Below are 15,041 nucleotides of genomic sequence, written 5' to 3'. Positions count from 1 at the left end.
TTTCCCATTAATGTATGGGGTGTAGGTACTAGGAAGCAGAGGTTGTTTGACAAATCTTTGGGTAAGCAATGCACATACGTGGAGGCCATGTAGCTTGTGAAGAAGGGTGATGGAAAGGAGTATAGCATTAGGAGTAATAGAGTGTGGACTATAAGTAAAGTTAGGAATGCTATCAGTAATCATATTGGGTTGAGAGGTTTTTATGTATTGTTTGGTGTAATGGCGAGGCTCTAAAATTTGTGTTTCTTAACATTTTGCAGCAATAGATAAGGAGTGTTCTATAATGAATTATCGAAGTGTTTCAAAGATGGATGTCGCATGTAATACCTATTTAGCAAGACTCGGAGCTGAAATCAATGTCTGCATTTTCTTATTGGTAACAAGTTAGCCTTTCCAAAAGGAAAAGAGAACAAATAGTGACCATGAAGGGCTGTAGCCTAGAGGTACTTCCTCACCTTTCAAAGTAGTAGGTTGAGGGTTCAAGTCTCCTAAGGAGCAAAGTGGGTGTGTGAGTCAGTTTCTTGACAAGGTAAAAAAGAAAAGAAAAGAGAACACATAGTGGTGGAAGGTTTCAGGAGAGAGGTGCTAAGTTTTAGGTCCTTCCTTAAGATGTTAGGGGTAAAAAGACCCTCAAGCATCCCTTCTGTTAGACCATCAGTTTTTCCCTAAAGGTAAGCTGTAATGAAATGAGTTCAACAATTAAAATCAAGTTCCTACACCATCCCTCATATACGACCCCGTCTCACATTCAAAGAGACAAAACAAACAGAAACCATAGAGCGCAAACTTGCACGGACAAAGAAAGCAGGTTAACCAATCTAGACAGAGAAACATAAACCCAGGGCATCTCTGGAACAAGGCTCCAATACCATGTATCCGGTAACATTACCAATGGCCTCAGAAACTTAAGCTGTTAAGGAATAAGTCTAACAATGCATAGCAAGCTCACAGATTGGAAGGGCATTTAACAAGTTAAAGCACCTAGTGTGGTTACATTGTATTGGCGGCAGCAGATACTTTATGCTCTTAAATGATGATTTTAGTAGAATGGCATGGGTTTATTTTTTAGAAGATAAATGAGAGGCACTAACTCATTTCAGGAAATTCAAGAATATTGTAGAAAATGAAGAAAACTGCAGGATCAAGAGATTGAGATCTGACTTTGGTGGAGAATTTGCAAGCAACGAATTTGAGGACTATTGTACAGATCATGGAATCAAAAAGGAGTTCTCTGCAGTAAGAACTCAACAAAATGGAGTGGTAGAAAGAAAGAAAAGGACGGTGCAAGAGATGTCTAGAACTATGTTGCTTGATTAAAGGATATATATCTAAGGGATTTTGGACTGAAGCTGTGAATACAGCTGTGCACATTCTAAATAGAGTCCTTCTTAGACCCATGTCAACCAAGACTCCTTATGAGTTGTGGCATGGGAAAGCAAAGTCTTTGGTAGTAGATGTTTCATCTACAATAATGAAGATATTCTGGGTAAATTTGACCAAAATCTGATGCAGGAATATTTTTGTGTTACTCCACAGAGCAAAGCAATCAGACGCTATAATCTACGGACAAATAAGCTGGTTGAATCTATTCATGTTAGAATTGATGATCAAGAAGATACCTCAAGAAAATACCAAGGCTGCAAGTGATGAATTATAACCTATCTTCTACAGACAACAGATCAGAAAAGGGATCAGACACAGTCTAATCATCCAAATCTTCAAAAAGAAGTTCCAAGAAGAAAACATTATTGTCAATAAGGAAACCGGAGTTATGACAAGAACAAAAAGAAAAATCCTAGAAGATGGGGGGACACTAGCCACTTTGCTCTACTTTCAGCTATAGAACCACATTGCTACAAGGAAGCCAAGGGCATAAGTGAATGGATTGAAGCTATGAAGGAGGACCCGAGTCAAATAGAGAAAAACAGTACATGGGAACTTGTGCCTCATCCAGAAACAAAATTGTCATTGGTATCAAATGGATGTACAGGAACAAGCTAGATGAAAATGGAAAGGTTATCAGGAATAAGGCAAGGCCAGTATCCAAGGGTTTTGCTCAAGTGGCTAGATTAGATTATGATGAAACTGTTTGCATTCAAACCTCAAATTGAGAAAATACTTTCTTACATCTTCTACATAGAATGACAACATACATATACAAAATTTTACAATCTCCTAATTATGACAGGAAGAAAGACAGCTAAACTAATATAGAAAAAGTCAACTAAATCCTAGATAGTCAATATTTATAGCTGAACATTTGTGTCAGCCTATGCAGGTTATATATATCTTCTAGAAGTTGGCAGATCTGTGCCAGGCTATATAGGATGGAAGTCTTCTGGCAGATTTTCTTACAGTTGGTAGATCTGTGCCAGCCTATACAGGCTGGAAGTCTTCTGGCAGATTTTCCAACAGTCCACCTCAAGCTGGTGAATAAAATATTCCTCATTCCCAGCTTGCTTATAATTGTTTGAAATGACTGAGTTGAGAGTCCCTTGGTCAAGATATTAGCCAGCTGACACTTTGTAGGAATATAAGGAGTAAAGATCAGTCCTTTGTAAAAATTCTCGAGAGCGAGGTAAGTCGAGCTAATTATGTTAGAGAATCTTTTGTTGCTAAAATTAATTTTCTTGAGCTTGAATTGAAAAAGTCACAAGAAAATTTGATTTCTTTTGCTTCTGGGCAGATTAAGCTTGATAAGATGATTAGTGTTGGTAAGCATGTAAGTAATAAAATTGGATTAGGTTTTAATGAAGGTTCATCTAGTAAAGAGGATCAAACTGTTTTTGTTAAACCCAAGAACTTGAATGTGTCTATTGTTAAGTCTAAACTTTTTGTTGAGCCTATGCATGCTAAGATAGTGTCCAAGGTGCTTTATTGTTCTTATTGTGGTAGAACTAGACACGTCAACACTATTGTTATAAGAGGAGAAGGGATAATTCTTGTTCTGATTTTCATAGTTATAATTCCTTTGCACAAAATAGGTTTCATGCTAGAAAGCAAAGTAATTGAAATAAACCTAAAAATTTTCGTGCTAAAAGGAATTCACATAAGAAAAAGAAGGTTATTGATGTTCCACAAAAATCTCATCAAAAGTTGAAGGTGAAAGCTGTTTGGGTGAAGAAAGAGGATTTGAGGTTATATGTGCCTATTGATGCTATCAAATTTGTTTCCAATAGGTCATTGGGCGCAAAACCCCCAGAGTAAATCCTAAAAAGTTTTTATGGTCATGGACTATGCTTTGATGAATATCTTGTTTCCATTGGACCACGTCTTGTAGTTTAGGATTTACATTATTTTTCTTTCATAAGAAAGTGATGATCATGTTTTCCTTGTCAATACATGAGTGATAATTATTTCTCTTGAATTAGTTATTTTTGAATGCAAATTGGGGACATGTGATTATTTGAAGAAAAGATTCTTGATGTGTAATCTATATGGTGAAAGACAATTTGCTTTGTTTTTTTATTTTTATAGATGAGTCTCTTGAATTCATATCTTTCATGTGCACTATTACAACTCTAAAAAATTTATTTGAAAATCATTGTGAAGTTGACTAGGTCATATTGCTCATAAAAGCTATAAAGGTTATGGTTTAAAAAAAAAAAAAAAAATAGAGTATGTGTTTAAAAAAAAAAAATTGATGAAATTTCAGCATTAAAAGAAAAGGAAAAAAAATTCAAAAGAATACTGAAAATCTTTGCTAAGGAAAAGGCTACCTATTGAAATTAGATCGAAAGCTCCTAGACTTTGAAGAGGAGCTAATTGAGTAAAAAGAAAGGCAGAGACATGTCGAAATAGGGAATCTTTAGAGTGAAAGCCGCCTTGCTTAGTAAAATTTGCTCAAAACAATTTTATCTTGATATTTTTCGATCAATATGGTTTAGACAGTTGATCAATGTGATCTGATTGAAAATTGATGAGGTTGGATTGCACACACATACATATGAACTTTGCTAGACAAATTTCTAAATTTTTATAAAAATTGCAAGTTGAATTTCATGTTGTAATTGCATGCTTGAGAATTGATTTGAATCATTGATAGAATAATTTGTGATGTCTAAAAAATTTCATGTATTTAAATTCTCTTGAATTCTTCAGAAATTTTTGAATCTCATGTATGCTTGAAATTCATGGAAATTGCTATCTCATAATTTTTGGTCAAATATTAGAAAAATAATAAAAATAAAAATAAAAATTTTAAAAAAATCCAAAAAGATTTTCCTTTTAGTTTATATTAGGAATTTTTGTTTTTAATTGGATGGAGATATCATGTGTGTGATTTTGAGCATGATTGGTCTTATTTATCATGTGGATGGAACATGTGTTATCTTGGATACTTGTCTTTGGCTCCATTGCTACTATATATCATCATGTTTTTGTGCATATTGCAATATCTTATGCATGGATGATAGTTTTGATTACTCTTATTATTAATTCTCCCACATTATTTCTTTTCCTTCTTTGTTGAGCTTTATTTGTCAATTTGTAACAAAAAGGGGGAGAAGTGTGCATATTTTAGGGGGAGAGTTTCTAGAATTGAGGGGGAGATATATATATATATATATATATATGTATATATATTCACATATTGATATATGTTTATTGTTTATCTTTCTTGATTAAGCTTCACGGATAGTTTTGGAGAGCTAATGTGGATATTACAGGTTGCTACATGTGTTGAAGTTTCATGAGATTCAAGAAAAATTCCGCAGTTTATTTCTTTGATAATCATTGTAATTTGTTTTTTCTGCTTGGGTAGATTACATGTTGTTTTTAGGGTTTTGTCACGAAATTTCCAAAGGGGGAGATTGTGAGATATATATTTTAGGGAGAATGTGCAAAATATATATTTTGTATATTGACTAATTTCGTTGTCAAAACAAGTCCGATCGAGTTGTAATTTTTTGATTCAAAAATTCAAGATTGAAAATTGGATGCGAATTTGAAGAAGTTCAAGTGTTCATGGTTTACTAGACTCCGGGATGATGAGAACAATGCTTTAGGAAGTTTTGTGAGGTAATGAGAACACTTAGAAAGAGTTTGGAAGTTTTTTCTTGGAAGAAATACATTTTGTCCCTCTTGAACTGGTTCAAGAATAATTGAACAGGTTTAACTTTTAGGATTCTGAGAAAAATTCAAGTCTGGCCATCATGAACCGATTCAGCATCCTTAAACCAGTTGACTCAAAGATATCATTCGAAATACTTGCTGGCCTTCTTGAACTAGTTCAAGAATCCTGAACCGGTTCAAGGCATCCTGAACAGTTTGGAAACTTTTCTTTCTTGCTCTGTTTGATTCCTTTTTGGACTAGACTTCTTTCCAAGTCCTATGCACGAATTTTTCTATATTTTCAGAGGGATTGGGACATTCTAAACTCTATATAAACCTAGATAGTCATCTAGGTTTATTCACGGCTTTTGCATACAAAATTCAGATCCAAATTGAGAGCCATCTTTATGAGATTTTTATTCAGAAAATCAATCTGATTTTTTCTGATTTTATTTTTGAGAGCACACACGTAAACACGAGTGATTTAGTAGTATTGTTCTCTATCTCATCGGAATTGGAGCATAATTGAAGATTCAGAAATTCCGAAAAGCAGAATTCATTCGTTCTTCGTCAAATTCAAATATTGAAGAAAAGGGGTGAAGTAATCACACTTTGAAGGGGTCAAAGCATTCGTGGAGTGTTGTTTGATCTACCTGCAACTCTTCTACAAATATCAAGAGTAAGCCTGAGGTCGAGAGTTATTGGACGGGAAAGTCGCAAAGTCAAGGATTGTCAGCAATTGGTTTTTGGTAGAACGATAGGGTGTAAGCCTAAGTCAAAGTTCGGTGTACTTTACTTCAAACATAGTGGATCGTTTATCTTTGGACTGCACAGTCCAACGAGGTTTTTCCAGCAACAATTGGTCTATTCTACCAATTGGGGTTTCCTCGCTAAAAATCCTAGTATCATCTCTCAAACCTTATTTACTTTACTTGCACTTTATTTTTGCTTTGTGGTTTGATTTTAGTTTTGTTTCGGTAAAATTAAAATAAGGAAAAACTGGATAAAGGAGCAAGTTAAAACCTATTCACCACCCTATAGGTTATTTATCCATATTATATTCCACAACCATACCGCTACGCACAAACTCAACAATTTGTAGCCTGAATTTCCTCCTCTACCTCCATTTCCTTTCCCAAAAAAATTTGGAGGCTTACCATGAAGTTTCTAGTAAGTCTCCTTGGTGTGTCTATTCTTCCGGCAATAACTACACCAAAGGGAATCTTTATCAATCGGTTTCTTATCCTCAAATCTTCCAGAATTTGCAACATTGGCAGCCACGCCTCCTTCATTTCCATTTTTCTTAGAGATAGTTAGGGCAGAACTATCCACAAAATTTCCTTTTTCTAACATGACACTTCTACAGCCTTCTTCTCCCCTTACAATTGCAAAGGCCTCATTCAAGGACGGTAGTGGTTCTTTCCCTAGGATTTGAACCTTTACTTGATCTAACTCCATATTTAAACCCACCAAGAAATCAAAAACTCTCTCACTTTCAATAAACTCCTGATGCATTGCAGCACTTGTGCTACAATTTATTTTAAGATTCTGGTATTGATCTAACTCGAGCCATAAGCCTTTTATAACATTATAGTACTAAGTAACAGAAAGATTACCTTGCTTGGTGTTAAGGATCTTTGTCTTGAGATTGAAGATTTGTGCTGCGTCTCTCACTTTGGAGTAGGTTTGACAAACAGATTCCCAAATTTCCTTTGTTGTTGGGAGAAACATACAAGTGCGGCTTATTTCCGGCTGCATCAAGTTCCACAACCATGACATGATCTTAGAGTCTTCTTCATCCCAAGCAGCAAACTTAGGATCATCCTTACTCACCATTGGTCCAATGAGATGACTCAATTCCCTTTTCCCTTTATATAGGTTTTTACCAACTATGACTACTCTAAATAGTTCCCTCCATTGAGTTTGAAGATGGTTGATATATTCTGGAATTCACTAGGAGAAGACTGTTGGTTTGTGGACTAATTTGTAACAGAGGAGTTAACTTCTGATGTACCCGACATGACAAAGACGTAGGGAAGACTTGAATCTAAAGAAATGAATGAAAATCACCCTAATCAACAGGATGAAGGATAAAATGAAAGGCAATGAAGGCCAAATTAAGGAAATCTGTCTTGACAATGAAGGTCAAGATTGATTTTAAATGAATCTGGAAAATATACCATTGATTTTAAATGAATCTGGAAAATACAACCTGGGCAATGAAGGCACAAGGCACAGAAGAAAGAAAGAACACGATTATAGTAGCAAATTTTCGAGCTCTGATACCATGTTTGCATTCAAACCTCAAATTGAGATAATACTTTCTTACATCTTCTACATATAATGACAACATATGAATATACACAATTTTACAATCTCCTAATAATGACCGGAAGAAAGACAACTAAACTAATATGGAAAAAATCAACTAAATCCTAGATAGTCAATATTTACAGCTGGACATTTGTGTCAGCCTATACAGGCTGTATATCTTCTAGAAGTTGGCAGATCTGTGCCAGCCTATATAGGCTGGAAGTCTTCTGGCAGATTTCCAACAGTTGGCAGATCTGTGCCAGCCAATACAGGCTGGAAGTCTTCTGGCAGATTTTCCAACAGAAACCTTTGCCCCTGTTGCCAGATTAGAATCCACAAGAATGATGCTGTCATTTGCATGCTCACTGGGTGTCAAGGTATATCAAATGGATGAAAAGTCAGCACTCTTAAATGGAGATTTTCATGAAGTGGTGTATGTTGTGCAACCAGAAGGTTTTGTCCTTGGAAATCATCCTTCTCATGTTTACGAATTGAAGAAAGCTCTATATGGCCTCAAGCACGCACCAAGGGCCTGGTATGAAAAACTCTACACTTTTTTAATTGCTCAAAATTTCATTAGAGGTAAAGTTGATGAAGCTCTTTAAGTTAACTGACAATCAGTTCTTGATCATACAAATATATGTTGATGATATAATGTTTTGTGGATCACATGAAGTTCTAACTCAAGAGTCTGCAAAACACATGAATTCTAATTTTGAAATATCTATGCTAGGAGAGCTTAGATACTTTCTGGGCTTTCAAATTTATCAACAAAAGTCTGCCATTATCATTTCACAAGAAAAGTACTCTAGAGAGTTGGTTAAGAAATTCAATATGCTTGAGAGCAAACCTGTGTCTACTCCCATGTGTGTGAGTACTAAACTTACTCTAGATGAAAATGAAGAATCTGTTGATGCCACTCTATATAGATCCATAATAAGAAGCCAGCTTTATCTCACTGCATCTATACCAGATATTATGCATTCAGTAGCTCTAGTGGCCAGATTCCAGTCCAATCCCAAGGCCTCACACTTGCAAGCAGCTAAAAGAATACTAAAGTATATTATGGGCACCCTGTCTTATGGTCATCATGATAAATAAAGTAATTCTCATGAATTGTCTACTCAGATGCTGATTGGGGAGAGGTTCTATCCCAGATAGGAAAAGCACCACAGGCAGCTGTTACTTCCTAGGTAACAATCTAGTTTCTTGGCTTAGCGAGAAAGAAACAAGGTTCAGTAGCTTTATCAACTTCTGAAGCATAATATATTTCTGCAGCTCAGGCCTGTTCTCAAGTTCTGTGGATGAGAAATATCCTAACAGATTTAGGAGTTATTTTTCAAAATCCCAATATTATTCACTGTGATAATCAAAGGGCAGTTTCTATAAGCAAGAATTATGCACCTCATTGCAGAAGTAAACACATTGATATTAAATATCACTTCTTTATGTTCAAAAGGATATAATCTCTAATGATGCACAACTTGCTGATATTATTATGACAAAAGCTCTCTCAGCCACTAGATTTCACACACTAAGGGCAGCCCTAGGTGTTGTTGAAAAGGTCTAGTCACTGCTCCTTCACTCCCCTTTCTGATTTCACATTTCTGGTTTATGGAGCTATTTTTTAGGGGGAGTTTGTCTCAGCTCTTCTTGGTACATTTTTTTTCAGCATGTTCCCTTATCTTTCAATGAAAAAAAGGGGTCGAGTTTGTTAGTTTTTTCCCGTGTTATTAAAGGCTCAAGGTGCTAGAGGTCCTTTAGGGCCAAGGTGCGAGCCTGAGTGAAGCGAGGCACACAATTGAAAATTTAAACTACCATAAAAGCAGTCATATCTCGTAAGTCATATCAATATTCCAAAAATTAATACCAAATATAAAAAAGTAAATCCATCAACTATACAGGCATACAAGAACCATAAAACATAGCACAAATTTGTTTTCTTGAAAAGCAAAACATAGAACCAAAAAAAAAAAAAAAAACTGTTAACAAGAAAAGGGAAAAGTATATATATTAGAGCCAAAAAAAAAAAAACGCAGAGACAGAAGTAGATGAAGAGAGAAAGTGTTAAAGAAAAAAAGGATATAAAACGGAGCCCAAAAAAAAAAAGAAAAGGAGAACTAGACGAAGAGAGAGATGTAGACAAAGATGAGAAGAGAGGAGTAGAGGAGAATAGAGACAAGAAGAAGAAGAAGAAGAAGAAAGAACTGATGTGACTTCATCCTTCGTCATTGGTCTCACAGTCTCAGTCTTTCTCGGTTTGGTTGACCCTTTGACTCTTGGGCTTTCTTATTTGTTTATTCTTTTGAACAAAAATGTATTCTCTCCTGCGCTTGAGCTTTCTTATTTGTTTATTAAGTTGCCAAAAGTACCTTTTTGGCTTAAGAAATAGAATAATCATTTTTTTGAAAAAAAAAACATAATAATAAAAACAGTGAGGCGTGCCTGACAAATAGGACAAGGCGCAACCGAGGCACATGCCTAGTAAACATAAGTGCGCTTGGGATGACAATAGGCATAGACCTGCACCTTGAGCCTAGGCGCGCCTTTAACAACACTGGTTTTTACTACTGCTCTATTTGCTACTACTGTTCTTTTGTCAGGCAAATTTGATGGCTCAATTACTGTGTTTAAGTTTTGAGGTCTTGCCATTAAAAAAACAAAGGGGGAGATTCTTGATTCAGATAAAGCTCTGTTTGGTCCTATGCTTGCTTTGTTCTTTTGGTGGTCAAAACAAAATGGTTTTATCCCAACCCCAGCTTAATATGTGCTTAGGGATTTTTTTTTTTTTTTGGGGGGGTGGGGAGGATTTCCTTTTGTAATTGAAATGTATACCATTTCTACTCTTAAAGAATCATCATCTAAGGGAAGCTTAGTGCTCTAGGTTATTTCAGTTATTGAAAGGGTTTTTATGTAATTTCGTGAGTCATTCATTTGAAAGGTTGTCACCAATGGCTAGTTCAAATTCTTATATTACCCCTAAAACTTATAACTATATAACTTCTCTTTGTTTCTAACAGATCTTTTCAGAAACTTTGAGAGACAAATTGTTATCATTCTTTGAAAGATTAAATTGACACTCTCAGAAAGATCAATAGAAGATTGAGGAAGCTTTCCAAATCACAAAACCCTCATTCAAATGGCGGTGCTCTGTACTGCAACTATAAATTGTTCTGCAAGTTCAATCTTCAAGAGCAAGACTTCTCTTCATCAAATGAAGCTGCTCATACATCAGAACATTGAATACTGTTGATATCTCTTTTTGTATCTTATAATTGCTGTTTAGTGGGTGAGACTCGGTGATATTTGTACAGTACCAACCAGTACTCTGTAGTGAATGTTGTGAGTGTACTGTTAGGTGCCATCTTTGATTGTAATGGTGAATCGCTAGTTGAACTACTGTCGTTTAGAATAAAGGAATTAAAGAGAGTTGAGTGTCCTTTACTCATAGTGCACCTTTGTTAAAGCGTAAAGGCTTCGTGGATGTTTCCCCTATTTTGGGGGGTTTTACCGTGTTACAAACATTTGTGTTGATTGTGTTCTAATTTAGTTGATTGATTCAGCTTGAAAGTTACATTCTTCTACAAGAAAGAAAATTAGATACGAACCAATTCACTCGCTCCCACCTTTCTTGGTTTCTTCGCCAAATTTATTAAATCCATCATATAAGAATATTGGGTCCACTCCATAGTCCATACAAGTAGTTTGTTTACAAGACATTTAATTCAAATGCATTTATGCATGTATTTTGATGAGTCCCACACCGCATGTCAAGATATAATTGGTTGGCGAAACCATGTCAGCAAAATGACATGGTATCACTAGGCGTACTGGGTATTTGACTTGTTAGCCTACTTTTATCTCTTTCTTAGAGTGGATTTTGACCTGACTAGACTGGATCCCATGAGTTTCTCTTTGAGGTTACTCACATAAAAATCTTGGTGTCTCCTTATGTTTATTTTACTTCATATTGCTTATGATTGGATGTGTTATGAGTAAGGCATGATGGTTTGATTGATTATTGAGAGTTGAGACTTAGTGTTATTTTTTCTTTTTACATTACTTCGTAATTTAGTTTAATCTAAAAAGTAGTTAAAAAAAATTAAGTTAAGATAACCAACAAGACCTATTCACCTTCCTTCTAGGTCTAGATCACGGACCTTGCGCATAATCTCTGTTAGAACCTAGGTTCCGGTCCTTACCCTATCACCTTCATTTTCACACCTACTTGTCTGGTACTTACTACAGCTATCAATATCCATTGATCAAGCTCCTAATTATGTAACTATGGTTAACTCAAAATAATGAGGCAATATCCACCACCAAATGATAGAACACAAATTCCATACTGAACCATTCATAATTTATAGACCAAAAGATAAGTTGTAAATTTCAGACAACGCCATCTGAAGAAAGATCTATAATCAAATTGCGGTAGAAAATTAGCAGTTCTATTTGGGGAAAACATATGAAACCAACTGGAAGTTATCAACAACAACAATAATAATTAATAATAATAATAATAATAATAATAATAATAATACGAACTGCTAGAACTAACACGAACAGTTTGTGATCATACTAACCGAGGTATTTCTAAACCATTTGGCACTATATTTACAATATAGAGAGGATCCAGATTTCCCACAGTGTGCTCCAACAACACGCCTACCTGCCAATTAGTGGAAACATGTGTGAAGACTACTAAAAGTAACATTTGGATAAACACTAATAATGTTTTCATGCGCATTTAATCTTCAAAATCTGTATATAACAATACCATTTCAGGTTTGTGAATACACTCGTTGATCAATTCTTCCCAAAGTTCATCATCGTGCTGCATACCCACAAATTCTATAGCCTGTACAAAGTTATGACACTTACCCATCACTACTAAAATTCAGAACAAGAATACAGAGAGAAAACCGTAAGGGATATATGAAAGATACCTCTTCTATATTCCCTAATTTATTTATGATAACTGAAAGGGCTTGTTTTGAATTTCCCATTCTGCCAAGGACGAAAACTTGCTCTCTCACTAGATTTTTTCTTACGCAAATCTCATACGCCTGAGATTAAATTTCAGGAATAATAATGTCAACACAAAATATAAATCATGGAAGATTATAATTTACCACCATTCACTCTGCAAACCTTCTCAAGTGTGTAATGCTGACTACTACGAAGAAAAGGAAGCAGCATCTTAGGATCATAGTCTGCATAAAGCTCCACCTGTTACAGTTAATAAACAGAAGCACAACTGTTAGATAATGCATGTAACATAACTGCACATAAATACAATTAAGTACACCAGACGAGCAATTTAGGAAGTGAAAATATAATGAAAGCTTAAGTAACACTAGCAGTGAATCGTGTAATGGATTAAATGAACAATGAAAAAGCGATATATCAGAAAATAAGAATCCTAATCAGATACCTAACTGATGAATGCATCTTGTAGAATAAATCAGGTGATAGAAAATCAGGTGCCAAGTGGCAAAACATTTGCAATACTTTCAAACCCAGATCAGAGGTCAAGCCAGCAGGAGAACAGCTCAATCCAACTGAATTTGAGCACTGATTGAACTGGATCACCCATGACATGAGAACTATTATGTCTAGCGTTTGCACACATACGTGTTTTGAAGTTGCAATCTAGATGGCAATGATTTTACCAAAGAGTTAATGCCTCACTAGGTGACCATCTGAATAAGCAACACATTACAACATTTGAGAGAGACTATGTCATCTCACTAAGCATCGCGACACGTCTAGTGCATCTGGCCCAAGACAGCACCATCTTTTACGACATTGTGTGAGACACCTTGCAGTACCACAATGTGTCACCTGAGAAATGTCATCCAACCATTATCATAAAAAAAGGAGTGCCTTCGCACTCTCCAGCCACTTAATCATGCACTTCCCCAAGTGTATTCTTCTTTCCTATGAAAACCCACTTGACCACTCAAGTCTCTCTCCCTTCAACAATCTAACATCACCCTAGTCTCTCTCCTTCACTCTCAAACCATAAATTAAACATATCACACCATTTATTACTTGCATTTCTCATAAAAAATAAAAAAATAAATTTAAAAAACAAACAAACAATTAAAAGGTGTTTTTGTATACATAATTGTCATATTGTTATATATTGTTAGAGTTTATTTCTATTATTCATCAAGGGCACTATTGTATTTTAGTCTACTTAATATATAATTGGTGAGAGGTGTGGGGCAACCCTAACTTTTGACTCTCACCTTTCACAGAACACTCTTCTCTTTTCCTCCTCTTCTTCTTCTTCTCTACTTCTACAAAGCCTAGTTTCTTCAACTCTAACTTGGTATCAGATCCAAATCAAGCCCAGAACTCATTCGCATTCAGTTGCTGCCCATAATCAGAAGAGGTTGACGTCAGCGTCCGCTGACTTCAGCATATTCAGGTCGAGGACCATACCAACTGGCTCGCTTGAATTTTCTGGTAATTATGGTGGAATTCTCATTGCATTTTGATGCTGCTTGAGGGTTGTTTTCCTTTTTCGGAATTTCAGCCCTATATTTTGTGATCTGAAGTCTTTTTTTTTTTTGGTTGACATCTCTTCAAAGGGTGTCATTTAAAGCTTAGAGAAGAATGCTTGGTGGCTGTGTGTTAATTCATTGCATTTGGCCAAAAGGGGTCTTGGCTGAGGCATTTTACAGGCTGTTGGTACTCCATGCATTTACAGGCTGTTGGTACTCCACACGAAATTCTCCATGTCTTCGTAGCCCACACTTCCATCTCCAACCACATCTCTGTTGAAGCTCCCCACAAGGCACGATTTGAGAATCGTCTTGCGTATGGTGGTACTGTGTTCGTCCATCTTGAGAACATGGCCTCTATTTGTGGTCACGCTCTCCACTTTTCCTTGCAGATCCAGACGAGGGAGCCTTGCAGCCTCAAGAAACGACAACCTCTGACCATCTCTCATTGAAGAGCCCAAGATAACCAGAAGAAAGAAGCAGAAAAACAGATCTCAAAAGACGCCGTAGTAGAAGACTGTAAATTGCAATAGGACCGAAGAGAAACAGAGGAACTCAAGAGAGAAGAGAGGAAAACAAAAAAACGTTGTTTAAAATTTGACCTTAAAAGTAACAGTAGTTTTAGGTTGTAGACTAATTTGTATATTTTTTATAGTTCAAGAGATTTTTGTCATGGTAGAGGGGTATTTGCAAAAAGTTGATAGTTTAAGGGGCTTTTTCACATTTTACCAAATGCAACAGAACAGCATACTATTAACAAGATAAATTTATTTTACATATCTCCCAAGCAGATGCAAAAGCAAAGTTGCAGAGACTGGTGCCTCACATTGAATGAACCAAATATCAATATGCCACTAATACACAAGACATGAAAACTTTGACCAAGACAATGATAACACTGACACGGTAAACAGTTTCTCATGATCTGAAAGACTATCAGTTCAACACAGGAGCAAATTTCAACATGAACAGATTTTTTTAACCATAATTGTGAAAGCTCATATAGTTCCAAATTAGAAGAAGGAAAACTTAACCCAACAGAACCCAGTGAATTCTGTCTAGAAGGTGCATTCAACAGTGGACCTCATAAGCATATTATTGATCATGATCCATTGCAGGTCAATTCATAAAAGCATCATTTCATGTTTATATAAGTGGTGC

The 15,041-nt window shown here is 35.7% G+C and overlaps 1 protein-coding gene and 1 long non-coding RNA gene across 2 annotated transcripts in view; one reads left to right on the top strand and one right to left on the bottom strand.

The window, feature by feature from the left end:
* LOC132286947 (vacuolar protein sorting-associated protein 41 homolog) overlaps positions 1-15,041 on the bottom strand; it is a 48,324-nt gene that overhangs the window by 2,379 nt on the left and 30,904 nt on the right. Inside the window, exons 14-17 of the mRNA XM_059789390.1 lie at positions 12,520-12,597; positions 12,315-12,434; positions 12,146-12,226; positions 11,952-12,037 (exon numbers count right to left, since the gene is read on the bottom strand). Of these exons, the coding sequence (XP_059645373.1) occupies positions 11,952-12,037; positions 12,146-12,226; positions 12,315-12,434; positions 12,520-12,597 (365 nt within the window). The remainder of the gene's footprint in view (positions 1-11,951; positions 12,038-12,145; positions 12,227-12,314; positions 12,435-12,519; positions 12,598-15,041) is intronic.
* LOC132286948 (uncharacterized) lies at positions 7,588-10,809 on the top strand. Its single transcript, XR_009472902.1, has 2 exons — positions 7,588-7,900; positions 10,386-10,809. It is a non-coding gene; the product is annotated as an uncharacterized LOC132286948 (long non-coding RNA).

This window comes from Cornus florida, unplaced genomic scaffold (assembly GCF_030987335.1).
Source record: "Cornus florida cultivar Cherokee Brave unplaced genomic scaffold, ASM3098733v1 CherokeeBrave_3.0.0_Hap2_Chr11, whole genome shotgun sequence".
NCBI classification, from domain to species: domain Eukaryota; kingdom Viridiplantae; phylum Streptophyta; class Magnoliopsida; order Cornales; family Cornaceae; genus Cornus; species Cornus florida.
The sequence above is the reverse complement of the archived record's forward strand: the minus strand, read 5'-3'. Positions and strand labels throughout refer to the sequence as shown.